Raw genomic sequence first — 14,589 nt, forward strand, 5'->3', positions numbered from 1 at the left:
AGGGCCACAGGATGGCAGGCTTTTGGGGGGGGGGGCTCCCAAATGCAGTCAGTTGCCTACGGATATGATCTGACTCCCTTCTCCCACTAGCCCCACCTGGCATGACCCAATGGTCATGGATGATGGGAGTTATAGTCCCATAACATTGGAGGGAATGACGTTGGCTACCCATGGGTTAGAGTGTTGGGCTTGGGAGACCCGGGTTCAAATAAGAAAACTCACTGGGTGGCCTTGGGCCATTCACTGTCTCTTAACAGGGTTCTTGTGAGGATCAAATGGAGAAAGGGCAAACCATATATGTCTCCTTGAGCTCCTTACAGGATATAATATAACAGGATATTAGCATACTAGTAGTGATGACGGTATATTGGCATTATATAAAATACAAAGCGGGAGTGTCCTCGGGGAGATGCATGCTCCCCCGGGGCCCAGGTGCCTTTCTTAAGCAGCCCCCAGTGAGGGAGGTGCCAACCCACCACCACCAAGCAGACGCCACAGGTGTGGGATGTCATGGTGCACGTGTAGAGGCAAGACCAGCTGCCTTCAGGTGCCTCACCTGCAGCAAAGTCTGTCTCTACAGCCACAGCAGGTGCTGTAAGTCTCTGACAGTTTGACTTGACTTCTGAAGGCACTCTCTTGCATCGTCTCCCAAGACACATGGAAGCCAGCAACAACAATTAGCTCACTGACTGAAAAGCAGGTGATTGATCAAGACAAAAAGCTTCGAAATTGGTTGATGGTCCTTTTCCCCTCCTTCCTGGAGCTTCTTATGCCACATCACAGATTACGTCCCCAAATTACGTGCCTGTTGCAGCTGGGAAAATATCTTCAGCATGTCTTGCAAATAGGGCCTGCCTCCAGCTAGATGTGGTCTCATCATCTCTGAACCTCTCCAAAGCCAGGCGGAGGCGTTTGGCTGGAAGTGCGACAATGCAGAAGTCATTCTGGCGTTTGCTGCCGGGCGCCTCTGCCTCCAGTTGGAACAACTTGTTTCCATCTGGAGTGACTCACAAGCAGAGCGTGGCCTCTGCACCTCCCACTGTTGGCACAGCCAGGGACCCTCAGCTACAAATAAAACTCCTTTAGCAGCAGCCACTGACGCAGACAAGAACCATCCTGTTCTACTTTCCCCTTTTTAATCTTCACGTCTGGTCAAAGAGCTGTGCCTGAAGAATCAGTAGTGGCTTTAATGAATCAGATGGTCCCTGTCATTTTTCTCCTGGGCTGAACCTGATCAAGCAACAGCTCCCGGGCACTTCCTGAAAGTAATGGCTTTTTTCCAGAAATAGTCATTGCTGCAGCTTCCTTAGTTTTAATCTGCCTGCCCATGTTGCGGCTTTGCCTTTGTTCTCTTTGCTGCCTTTGCCAGCCAATGTTGGTAGCAGCTGAAAGGGGAGTTGTGATGCAGAGACGTTGGCTACCTGGCCGTGACTCTGGCTTCATACTCCTAGCACATTCCAGCCTGGAGGACCAGTTGCCAAAGACTGGCCAGAAGCGCTTTGAGTTGAACCTTGGATTGGGGACCTTTTTCATCCCAAGGGCCGCATTCCCCTCTGGGCAGCCTTCCGAGGGCCAAATGCCAGTGGTAGGTGGGGCCAGAGGCAAAAGTGGGTGGAGCAAAGGATATACATTTACACTGAGACACAAGGAAGAGGCATTATGCAGTCCAGGGACACATTCCAGCCAGCAAAAGCATGGGGGGGGGGAGGCAGGATCAGCATTGCGCTTCCCCCAATGGCAGCCAGATGCACAAAACATCCCATAAGCAGGTTGGAGGCCAGGTGCTCTTTTCTGTGGTTTGTCTCTGCTCCCTCAGCAGAGGTAGGCTGCCCAAAGACCCGGAGAAAGACAAGTGTCCATCACTGGATAGTTAGCCAGGTTTGCTGCAGGTTCAGAGGCTGTCTGAAGTGGTGGAGTTCTAAAGTTACAGAAAGCATGAAAACCTATGACTTCCATGCAGTGCTTGGGGGGGAAAATACCTAAAAGACAACTTGTAATATAGCGGAACCTCCGCTGTCAAACATAATCCATTCTGGAAGACTGTTCGATTTCCAAAACGTTCGACAACTGAGGCACAATTGCCAGTCGGCAATTACAATGGAGAAACGCACCTCAGAAGCCATTCAACTTCCAAGGCACATTTGAAAACGGAAGCATTCACTTCCAGGTTTACAGCGTTCGGGTTCTGACTCATTCGGATTCCGAGATGCTCGGAAACCGAGGTTCCACTCTATATTCAACCTGTGCCATGCAATCCTTTGCATGTTTATTCAGTATTAAGTCTCGCTGTGTTTAGTGATTTTGCTGTTGGACAACAACACTGAAAGGTTGAGAGTGGACTTTGTTTTTTTACTGAGCACTTAGGAAAAATACCAACCGTATGCTTTTCCTCACTATCTTTTATGTAAAATTTAAATAGCAAATACATACACCATTTAAAAAAGGAAAGCAAATCACTCTGCTTCCCACAGCTCGCACCCCCAGTGCTACAGGCCTAAAATAACTCCTTAGGAGTCAGTCCCCTGTGCACATTAACCTGGGAGTAAGCTCAGCTGAATATCATAGAACTGAAGCATCTAGAACATGCAGGCATTGAGCCAGACTTAGATTGGCTGAAGCCTTGCCTTGCAGTTATGCTGATTTGGATGGAAATGTCTCTTTATAGTACAAAGATGTGTCACTATGGTAAAAGGAACCAATGTTTGAGGCCTTCAAGCACCAAATTCCCCTTAGCAGCCCTTTTAGAGTTTCTTAGATATCTTCACAACAGCCATGTGAGGTAGACTAGGATGAGACTTGCTGACTGGACCACGGGAGGAAGTAGGCAAAAACATAAGGTTTACTGTTTTAATGTTCGTTTTTAGGATTTTTTTTTCCAGCTTAGCTCATGGTGTCTTTAATTGTTTTGACCTATTGGTCTGTTTTTAAATTTTTGCTGTTTACTGGCTGTTTCATAAGTCATCTTGTGAAGGTTTGCAAGGCACAGCATATAAAGTGGGGTTGTCTAAATGTCAAATTCTGTGCTGAATTTTGTGCTTGTGCAAGTGAGTTCACCTGTGGCACACATTATATACACCAGGGATGTCCCAACAGGTCCATCGTGATCTACTGGTAGATCACCGTGAGGTTATGGTAGATCACGGTCAATCTCTGGCTCCCTTTCCTTAGTGTCGCTAAAACTGACTCCTGCCATGGCCCCTTGCCCCACCCTCCATTGTTGTATGATCTCTGGAAGAGAAGACAGAGCTTTCTCTTTGCTGCTGTTTTGATCCATAGCGATCTTTTTGTGAGTGACTTTCCTCCTTTGTCCCTTGCCTTTACCCCCCCCCCCAAAAAAAAACCAGAACTCCCCCCCAAACGGGGCTTTCCTCCTCCCTAAAAAAGCTCTACAACTTTGAGCTGAACCCCCCAAAAAGGGGGTAGATCGCTGCCAGTTTTTAATTCTGAAAGTAGATCGCAGTCTCTTGAGAGTTGGCCACCCCTGAATACACCACCCTGGCTAGACTTGGGCACAGTGAAATCTTCTTTGTGTGGGAGAGCAGCTGGAGGAATTCCAAGACTGGTTCTTGTACTGGCCAACGAAACTTGTCCCACTTGTCCATCATCCCAGTTTCCAGATGTAGCTAGCTCTGTTGTCAGCCCAGCAGCTGGCAGCAATTACTCTCTATAGCAAGGGGGGGGGGACATGACCTCGAACAGCAATTATGTGCAGCCTAGAACATGCAGCACAGGAGCAGGCAAGACCTTTGGCCCTGCTCCTGAGATGAAAAGGCCCAAGGGGACAGAGCCATTGCTCCGTCCGCCTCAGCCGTCAATCAGCAGGTAACCTTCCTGATCAGCCTGTGTCTGTTTCCCCACAGGTCCGTCATGCCACCTGGAGCATCATCATGGACTCGGTTGTGCCATCAGATAAAGGCAACTACACCTGCATTGTGGAGAACAAGTACGGAACCCTAAACCATACCTACCAGCTTGACGTCGTTGGTAAGGAGACCTGGACAAAGGAAGGGAAATGGGAGGCTGGAAGGAGTGTGGAAACCGAGGGGTTAGTTATAAATTGCTTTCCTAGAGAGTTTATCTCTGTTCAGAAGTCAGAGTGCAGTAACACAGTAATGATGCCACATTGGTCAGAGCCTCAATGGAGACAAATTTGGAGGGTGGGAAAAATATCTCTTTACAAAGAGGCATTACAAGGAAGCAACATTTGATGCCTGTAATGCAAGCACAAAGTCCTTCTTGCAGCCATTTTATCTCTCCTCTGGAGCTTCACATAAGCCATATGAAGTAGTTTTGGTTAAGTTTTGGTGACTGGCCCAAGGCAGGAAGCGAGCAAAACCATGATGAGTTACATGAGTTTAAAATGTGAAACTGGACGTGTTCAGGGTACTTTTTTCTAATCAAGGTTGGCTTTTGGTTTGCTGTAGAAAAACAGGGGTGGAATATAGTCATCCAAGCCTGCTTTATTTCCGGTGTCTCATCACTTCTTTGCCTGTGCTATGTTACAAATTATGCGGCTACAGATGTTATTTTTAATACATATCAGGTTGCCCGGATGTTCTGATGCTTTTGTTTTTTTACAGCATGGAGAGTTGGAATGGTGGGGTGGAGAGAAACGTTCCTTGTGTGCTTCATCATTGGGGTGGGGGTTGTGTTATCCAGTCTCTCGGTGTACAGCTTTCCCCCCAGGAAAATGCAGCAACAGGACCAGGGGGGCAGGGTTGAGTTGCTTCCGCTTCCTTTGCTCCTTGGTACACACAAAGATTGTGTAGGCAGGAATTCTCTGCAAGTAGCCGGATGTATGTGGCTCAGTGTCAGGAGGGGATAGGAGACAGTGGTTGGGTGAATTTTGTTTTTTGGCTCTGAATTGTCTCTTTGTTCAGACTGGCTGTCCTGAGGTGTGTACCGAGTGGGCTCAAGCAGCTGGCTGTGCAGCCCAAGCATGAAGCTGTACTTCATTTTTCACTTATGGTAATTTTAGAGGCCAGACGGAAACTCTCTCTCCTCCTTGCCACCCTCCCCAATTAATCTCCTTATTAGCCTTAATTCCCAACCCAGGCAGGCTGATCTCTGCCGTTCCACTTGTGGAGTTGCTCTAAATGCCACTAAATGAACCATTAAAAATGCAATTTAATTTGATTACACTGAGCAAACTGAAGGGAATAGTCTGCAAGGGGGAACAAAGGGGGTTGTGAATGCTCACTCCCCACACTGGCAGGCCCTTTGTTAATCAGCTATGCCCTCATTAGGTTTGTCTGACCTTTGACCTTTGATGAATAGCTAGCCACCCCCAAACCCAAACCCCAGTTTCGTGACAAGAACTTCACCTGCCCACTTCTCCTTTGCTGCCTTTGGCAGATGTTGCTTCATGGTGCTCTCAAGTGCAATTGGGGGCCCATTGGCCAGAAGAGGTGGCCTGGGATGTGTGACTACAGGAAGGGACACCAAGGACTCTGGCCCCTGAACCAGAAACAAGCTTACTTGTTTCATTCATTCATTCATTTGCTGTATCTTTATAGTCATATAACCTAAATTCTCTGGGCTGCTCACAAAAAATGATGGCTTTCAGCTGGGCCATCCAGGGGTAAGCTGCTTGGACTGTCACGCTGTCCCTGCAGGGGTGTCTTTAGGGTTGGGCTCTGGGGCCGACGCCCAGGGCTGCGCTCAGCAGAATGAGCTTCCACAGGCAGACGTCCATCTCACTGGGCGGAAGCGGCTCTCCAGGATTTCAGGCAAGATTCTCTCCCAGCCCCAACCTGGAGATGCTGGGAACTAAACCTGGGAACTTCTATTTATTTCTTACCCTTAACCGCCCCACAGAGATTGTTGGTTTAACAACTCCCTCCTCTGCCGCTTGGTTGTTTGCTGCTTATGAATCTCCCCATCGCAGCCTCCTTCCTTCTCTATACCCCAACTCAATTCCAAGTGTCAGAGCTGCCTTTATAGGGTATTGTAAGACAGCCTCCAAAGAAACAATGGGGATCCCCAGAGCATTTGGCAAGCCGTGGGGAGCACTGTGGCGCTTATTCATTCTTTTATTTGCCTGCATCTGACCTGGATTTTTTCTGGGTCAAATGGTGTTAAGAACTGTCAGAACCTTCTGAAGTGCCCTTTCCAAGCCCTTTCCAAGCTGGGTCAGCTGAGCCCAGACGGCAGAGGGTTCTTCACCGGAAAGGGAGAGCATGGTGCCTGTGGACTGCCCAGGGATGCCTCTGTGACCCCCAGCCCCATGCACACCAGCAGGGGGACAAAAGGACAAAAGTTTTTATGAAATTGTGTATACTGTACAGAAAGTTTCCAAAACAAAACACACCCAGTTAAAAACATAAGACCAGATAAGACAGTGTAAGTTCTGATAAGACACACAAAGACAAGGAAGTAGTATTGTCAAAACTGTTCCTAAAACTGGATAAACAGGCTCAGTTCCTGTATAATATGATTATTGAGTCTGAGCTTGGGGCTCTCAACTATGTTAGTGGTTTAAGAATGTGAAACCAAGGGACTTTTAAAGTTCTTCCTAATCTTCTTAGCAGGGGACAGTTGTGATCTAAAGCAGCAGCAACCCTTTCTCCAATATTTGATCTCCCTTCTTTTCCCAAGCTGAACAGCAAAATACTCCCCAATCGTTTAACTGCATCGCCCATATCTTTTTTAAAAAACAACAACACATCCTGATCAAATTTGCAGATGACACCAAACTGGGAGGGGTGGCTAACACCCCAGAGGACAGGATCACACTTCAAAACGACCTTGGCAGATTAGAGAACTGGGCCAAAACAAGCAAGATGAACTTTAACAGGGAGAAATGTAAAGTATTGCACTTGGGCAAAAAAAATGAGAGGCACAAATACAAGATGGGGGACACCTGGCTTGAGAGCAGTACATGTGAAAAGGATCTAGGAGTCTTGGTTGACCACAAACTTGACATGAGCCAACAGTGTGACGCGGCAGCTAAAAAAGCCAATGCAATTCTGGGCTGCATCAATAGGAGTATTGCATCTAGATCAAGGGAAGTAATAGTGCCACTGTATTCTGCTCTGATCAGACCTCACCTGGAGTACTGTGTCCAGTTCTGGGCACCACAGTTCAAGAAGGACACTGACAAACTGGAACGTGTCCAGAGGAGGGCAACCAAAATGGTCAAAGGCCTGGAAACGATGCCTTATGTGGAATGGCTAAGGGAGCTGGGCATGTTTAGCCTGGAGAAGAGGAGGTTAAGGGGTGATATGATAGCCATGTTCAAATATATAAAAGGATGTCATATAGAGGAGGGAGAAAGGTTGTTTTCTGCTGCTGCTCCAGAGAAGCGGACACGGAGCAATGGATCCAAACTACAAGAAAGAAGATTCCACCTAAACATTAGGAAGAACTTCCTGACAGTAAGAGTTGTTTGACAGTGGAATTTGCTGCCAAGGAGTGTGGTGGAGTCTCCGTCTTTGGAGGTCTTTAAGCAGAGGCTTGACAACCATATGTCAGGAGTGCTCTGATGGTGTTTCCTGCTTGGCAGGGGGTTGGACTCGATGGCCCTTGTGGTCTATTCCAACTCTATGATTCTATGATGATGATTATTATTATTATTGGAATTCTCAGTACAAGGAAAGAACACCTAGACGGCAATAGGCCACCAAAAATTAGCAAACAAGTACAGCTAAGCAGTGTACAGCGCATATATAGAGAATGTAACAAAATAAATATTAAATAAAAGAATAAGGAGCTTGCATATATTTGTAATTATATTTATGCCAAACAAATCATTGCTATGTCAGTACCATCTCACAATGTATTGTTTGTGCGTAGATCTTTTGAAACATAAGTTTGTGTGGCAAGTTTGCTGCAAGTTTGATCTTCTAATTATGTGATTTCATTTACAGTATTTTTAGCTTGTCCGTCTGCTTCTTAATTGTTTATGTTTTACTTGATGTCTGTTTCCTGCGTACAGTTAATGTTATGCTTTGCATTTTGGAAAATGGATTGAATAAGATGGTTAAAGGGAAAAGGTGTGATCTTAGCCCCTTTGGCACAGGCCTCTTAAGTGCAGAGGCCTCCGATCCTCTCTCCAGGGCTGTGGGCTGAGGGCATGGCAAGGGCTGTTTCCTTTCTGGGTCAGAAAACCCTATAAAGCACTGCAGAAAAGATGCTCCTTAAATCCAGGCAAGAACAGCCTTTGGCAGAGAGAGGGCTGGTCCTGTGATGTTTACTTCAGGAAGTGGAATATGGTTTTAGGATATAGGAGGGCCCACTCCTTAGCTAGAGGGATTAGAGGAGGAAGCAGTCCCTTTGTATTTTTAATAAGTGACTGACTAGGATGAAGTAGAAGAAAATCTTGGCTCCAACCTCTTGCAACGTCGAGGGGGAAATAACTTCTTAATCCCTGCTTTGTCACATCACAAGTGAAGATGCGAGGTTCACAGACGGGGGCGGGGGGCTTTCAGTTCCAGGCCTGCCAGCCTAATTCTCTTTGTTTCTGGGAAGTTTGGGTCCAACTTCTGATCTGCACCTGACTAGTTGTTCATGCTCACTTGATTGCTTCACAGCTTTCTTGAACCAGGCAGGGCTGAACACTTTTTACAGAGCAGTCCCTGTTTCTCCCACTCCAATGTGAATGGAAGCTATTGCCCCTCCATGGGAAGGCAGCATCCCCGCGGGACCGGGGAGCGAGGCCAGGCTGCCTCACTGCAGACCAACGGGGGTCTGGATTGTCCACCAGGCTATTCAACATCATCTTGTGTGAAGCCTCTTGGAGCAGATTCCAGGAGATCTGGAGAGAAGCATCCTTGGTAGGCAGGTGACTCCCAGCTCCATCTCGCTGCTCCATCTCCGCCCCTCCCCCCATGTACCAGAGATACTTTTATTAAAAAATACATAAGAAATTAATCACAAACACTGATGTGATAGGACAGAACTTATAAACTCAGTGTTGTTCGAAAATGCATCATTATCCCATGCTATAATATCCCCAAAGCAAGGAGTCAGTAATAGTAGTAGTAGTAGTAGTAGTAGTAGTAGTAATAATAATAATAATAATAATAATAATAATAATGTTGTTGTTGTTTAGTCGTGTCCGACTCTTCGTGACCCCATGGACCAGAGCACGCCAGGCACTTCTGTCTTCCACTGCCTCCCGCAGTTTGGTCAAACTCATGCTGGTAGCTTCGAGAACACTATCCAACCATCTTGTCCTCTGTCGTCCCCTTCTCCTTGTGCCCTCCATCTTTCCCAACATCAGGGTCTTTTCCAGGGAGTCTTCTCTTCTCATGAGGTGGCCAAAGTATTGGAGCCTCAACTTCACGATCTGTCCTTCCAGTGAGCACTCAGGGCTGATTTCCTTAAGAATGGATAGGTTTGATCTTCTTGCAGTCCATGGGACTCTCAAGAGTCTCCTCCAGCACAATAATTCAAAAGCATCAATTCTTCGGCGATCAGCCTTCTTTATGGTCCAGCTCTCACTTCCATACATCACTACTGGAAAAACCATAGCTTTTACTATACGGACCTTTGTTGGCAAGGTGATGTCTCTGTTTTTTAAGATGCTGTCTAGGTTTGTCATTGCTTTTCTCCCAAGAAGCAGGCGTCTTTTAGTTTCGTGACCGCTGTCACCATCTGCAGTGATCATGGAGCCCAAGAAAGTAAAATCTCTCACTGCCTCCATTTCTTCCCCTTCTATTTGCCAGGAGATGATGGGCCCAGTGGCCATGATCTTCGTTTTTTTGATGCTGAGCTTCAGACCATATTTTGCGCTCTCCTCTTTCACCCTCATTAAAAGGTTCTTTAATTCCTCCTCACTTTCTGCCATCAAGGTTGTGTCACCTGCATATCTGAGGTTGTTGATATTTCTTCCGGCAACCTTAATTCCGGCTAGGGATTCATCCAGCCCAGCCTTTCGCATGATGAATTCTGCATATAAGTTAAATAAGCAGGGAGACAATATACAGCCTTGTCGTACTCCTTTCCCAATTTTGAACCAATCAGTTGTCCATATCCAGTTCTAACTGTAGCTTCTTGTCCCACATAGAGATTTCTCAGGGGACAGATGAGGTAATCAGGCACTCCCATTTCTTTAAGAACTTGCAATAGTTTGCTGTGGTCGACACAGTCAAAGGCTTTTGCATAGTCAATGAAGCAGAAGTAGATATCTTTCTGGAACTCTCTAGCTTTCTCCATAATCCAGCGCATGTTTGCAATTTGGTCTCTGGTTCCTCTGCCTCTTCTAAATCCAGCTTGCACTTCTGGGAGTTCTCGGTCCACATACTGCTTGAGCCTTCCTTGTAGAATTTTAAGCTTAACCTTTCTAGCGTGTGAAATGAGTGCAATTGTGCGGTAGTTGGAGCATTCTTTAGCACTGCCCTTCTTTGGGATTGCGATGTAGACTGATCTTCTCCAATCCTCTGGCAATAATAATAATAATAATAATAATAATAATAATAATAATTTATTTATACCCCACCCATCTGGCTGGGCTTCCCCAGCCACTCTGGGCGGCTTCCCAAAAAATATTAAAATACTGTAATACATCAAACATTAAAAGCTTCCCTAAACAGGGCTGCCTTCAGATGTCTTCTAAAAGTCTGGTAGTTGTTTTTCTCTTTGACATCTGGTGGGAGGGCGTTCCACAGGGAGGGCGCCACTACCGAGAAGGCCGTTTGCCTGGTTCCCTGTAACTTGGCTTCTTGCAGTGAGGGAACCACCAGAAGGCCCTCGGTGCTGGACCTCAGTGTCCGGGTAGAATGATGGGGGTGGAGACGCTCCTTCCGAGGCCGTTTAGGGCTCAGCACCAACACTTTGAATTGTGCTCAGAAACGTACTGGGAGCCAATATAGGTCTTTCAAGACCGGTGTTATATGGTCTCGGCAGCCGCTCCCAGTCACCAGTCTAGCTGCCACATTCTGGATTAGTTGTAGTTTCCGGGTCACCTTCAAAGGTAGCCCCACGTAGAGCGCATTGCAGTAGTCCAAGCGGGAGATAACCAGAGCATGCACCACTCTGGCAAGGCAGTCCGCAGGCAGATAGGGTCTCAGCCTACGTACCAGTATCACCCAGCAAATAAATACATTCACCCCTTGGCTTCCAGTAGAGCTGTGTGACACAGGAAGAGGCTCAGAGGGTCATGGGGGGGGGGGGAGAGAGCGCTCCAGGATCATGCTGAATGTTTAGGGCACATCCGTGAGGGGTTGCAGGTGCATTATCCACAGGCTCAGGTGTCCATTTCAGCAATGTGGTATGAATTCACATATCTAGTACAAGCTGCATAACACACCAGAGGGGTAATTAAAATACGTAAGGAGAATCATAAATACGCCACGAAAGAGATGCCTTGAGCAAATGTTCCAGTTTATGTGAAAGAGGACTTTTTAAAACCCTTGTTGTTGTAATTGGGTCTGGAGAGAAATGACAGCAGGTAAAACGACAATGCAGTGTAAACATTAGTGTGCTCTTAACGAAATACAGTGGTACCTCGGGTTAAGTACTTAATTCGTTCTGGAGGTCCGTTCTTAACCTGAAACTGTTCTTAACCTGAAGCACCACTTCAGCTAATGGGGCCTCCTGCTGCCGCCGCACCGCCAGACCACAATTTCTGTTCTCATCCTGAAGCAAAGTTCTTAACCCGAGGTACTATTGCTGGGTTAGCGGAGTCTGTAAACTGAAGCGTATGTAACCTGAAGCGTATGTAACCCGAGGTACCACTGTATAACGGTATCATGCTCCTACTTTGGTGCTAAAACAGAAGCACAAGAAAATAAAAACTGCGTGTAAGACAACCTGTGCTGGCAGTGCTCATGCAGAAGGCCTGCACAGGGTATCAAGCTTAAGACCAGTGTGGGGTTGAGAAGAGATGTTCAGTGATTTGTGGAGATTGGAGGGACATTTGCAATGCAGCCTAAGTGGCCTGGGCAGATGCACGCCTTCCAGAGCACAATATATATTCTTTCCCTCCAATATGTCAAGATTTGCTACTTTACTGCTCCACTAACACTAAAAAACTTGGCTTAGATGGCAGATGTAAACAGGTTCTTGTTCACAGATACTAGAACACACACCCTCTCTTCAGGTAAAATTGTTAAAAACATGATCTTCAGTATTTTCTTCCTGTCTGCTTGCCTTTCTTCCCAGCAGATAAGACTGAATATTCCAGCAAGCTATAGTCTCCACTGCCCCCTTTTCCGTTACGGTGGAAGGCCAGATTGCTTACACCAACACACAGTCATTATGAGTTGCATGCATCAGCCTGTGTTTCTGGCTCTTCCCCCCAGCACCATGGGCAAGTCTGTGCAGAGTGTAAAAAGCTTCCAAAAACAAATATCATGTGCCCACACAATGCTCACTAACAGTAAGTCTGCACTGCAGCATGTTTGGTACATGGAAACATTCAGGCACAAACCGTTGGTGCCATGCTCAAACTTCCTTGTGTGTGCCGATGTTCTAGAGATGCAGCAGGCCAGAGGCATAGACATCTATACTGCTCTAGGCAACTCACTTTCACAGGGTTATCATTACATGAGCATGTGATTTCTCTCTTTTCAGTTCAAAGTGCCTTGTGTGTGGATTGGTTTTTTTGAATGGAATCAGTAGCTTTGAAAATGAGCCTGAAGGTCTGCAGCACAGGCCAGATAGCAATGGTCACTGCATCCACAGCTACAAGAGCATGGCTGCAAGTGAGCCAGTACTTTCTCCCATCGTCTCTTTGTTCCACAGAAGAGCTCTCGCAAGGCCTTCCCCCTAAGGTCACACAAACACCAGCATCACACCCTTGGGTTTCCAGGGATGTCAGCCCAGCTGCCAATGATAGGGTTATAGCACTCAGTACTGCTCAGAAGCAGGTTCCCACCGTACCCTGCTATGGCATAAAGCTGTCCCTCAGGACTGTTGCTCCCACATAACAGCGGGGGGTGTCATGCTGGTCACAGTTGTCCACGAGTCTGTGCAAATGTTATACGCCTCCACAGAGGAGAGATGTGCTGTTCCATCAAACCCTCCAACCACATAGACATGATCATTCAGCAAGGCTCTTGAGTGTTTTGTGGCCATTGGGGTGACATTTGTCCAGTCTGCTCCATCTGAATCAGAAGAGGTGCTTGAGATGTTAGCCCAGGGCTTGGAGGCGCTGATGGGCTGGATGCAGGCTGGTAAACTGAGGCTGGTGTTTACACAGAGCTGACTGGTCTCAGCCAGAAGCTGCGCATTTTGTACTTCCAGTCCCATGGTGTGGAACACTCTTCCAGCAAGGATCCAGCAGGCACCCTTGCTTTTCACTTCCAACAGTCTCACCAAGACCTTTCTGTTCCACCAAGCCTTGGCAGCTGTTCGGTTTTTAATTAATGATTATCTGTATTTTGATATTTTTAAATTTTTTTTTTTAATTGTGTTTTATGTTTTAACACCACCCCAATATTTTATGATACGGCTGTATAGAAATGCTTTTATGAATAACTGAGGCTTGTTGGAGTTCAAACATATTAGATTGGGGTGTTTGGAAGGAAGGAAGCACCATCTGAGGTGCGGTGGGTGGTGACCAGGGAAGGGGCCTTCCCTGTATTGGCCCCCTGCTTGCGCCTCCCTAGCGAGGCTCACAGGGCGCCAACTTTGTAATGTTTCCAGCGCCAGACAAACACCTTTTTGCTGTCCTGGGCTTCTTAAAGTTTGAGTTTCATTGTAAACTGCTATTTCAGTTGCTGGTCTTACAGACTGTTTTTTCTGTTATTTATCATTGATATTCCTGTTGCTTTACTTAAAAAAAAAAATGCCTGGAAACCATCTGGTTGGAAGACAGTATATAAATGTTTTAAATAAACAGGCAAGTGGGTCTTCATCTCTCTCCTTTTCCAGTTTGCCTGAAACCATTCTCTTCTGTGTCTTTTCCAGAGAGATCACCTCACCGGCCTATCTTACAAGCTGGGCTCCCGGCTAACAAGACCGTCTCCCTGGGTAGCAACGTTGAATTTGTTTGCAAAGTCTACAGTGACCCTCAGCCCCACATCCAGTGGTTGAAGCACATTGAGGTCAATGGGAGCAAGATTGGGCCAAATAACTTGCCTTATGTGCAGGTCTTGAAGGTAAAAGAAAACCCACTATCTCAAGTGATGGGTGACATTTTTGTTAACATGGGGCTTGTTTCCACTGCCTTGGGAGGGAGACATGTAAGGTGGCTACAAGCAAGGGACAAGACCGTTTTAAATTGATGCTGCAGGATAATCTATTTCCAATTGGTTGATCAGCCAGACTAAGTCAAGCCAGCTCAGTCTGGGTCCAAGTTCCCCATTGTGAGATTTCTACAGCAAAGCATGCAAAAGAAAAATAGCTGTGGGAGGGTACTGAATTTGGCCATTCCCAACCAAAGGAGTACGGCTGGGATGCCAAAGCACAGCATAGCACCAGCTGACCTCATTCAGATACAACGCCTAAGCATGTTTTAGCCCCAGGTGAAGAGGCCTAGCCTGCAGTTCCCTCTTCCCCAACCATGTGGCCAGGAAGATTAACTTGAAAGCTTCTGCTTGTATTTAACTCCAGGTTGTTGTTTCGCCTGAACCAGGATTTATGGTTTAGCTCTCACTGTGGTTTTAAAACAATACAACTTCAAACTTTGAGTTATGAAGCTAT

General features: G+C 46.6%; 1 protein-coding gene across 9 annotated transcripts in view; it reads left to right on the forward strand.

The window, feature by feature from the left end:
* FGFR1 (fibroblast growth factor receptor 1) overlaps nt 1-14,589 on the forward strand; it is a 117,296-nt gene that overhangs the window by 74,287 nt on the left and 28,420 nt on the right. For all 9 annotated transcript variants that reach the window (XM_028707894.2, XM_028707895.2, XM_028707893.2 and 6 more), the window contains 2 exons: nt 3,861-3,984; nt 13,855-14,045. In XM_028707894.2, coding sequence (XP_028563727.2) covers nt 3,861-3,984; nt 13,855-14,045 — 315 coding nt within the window. The remainder of the gene's footprint in view (nt 1-3,860; nt 3,985-13,854; nt 14,046-14,589) is intronic.

The sequence above is a fragment of the Podarcis muralis genome, chromosome 15 (genome assembly GCF_964188315.1).
Source record: "Podarcis muralis chromosome 15, rPodMur119.hap1.1, whole genome shotgun sequence".
Lineage (NCBI taxonomy): Eukaryota > Metazoa > Chordata > Lepidosauria > Squamata > Lacertidae > Podarcis > Podarcis muralis.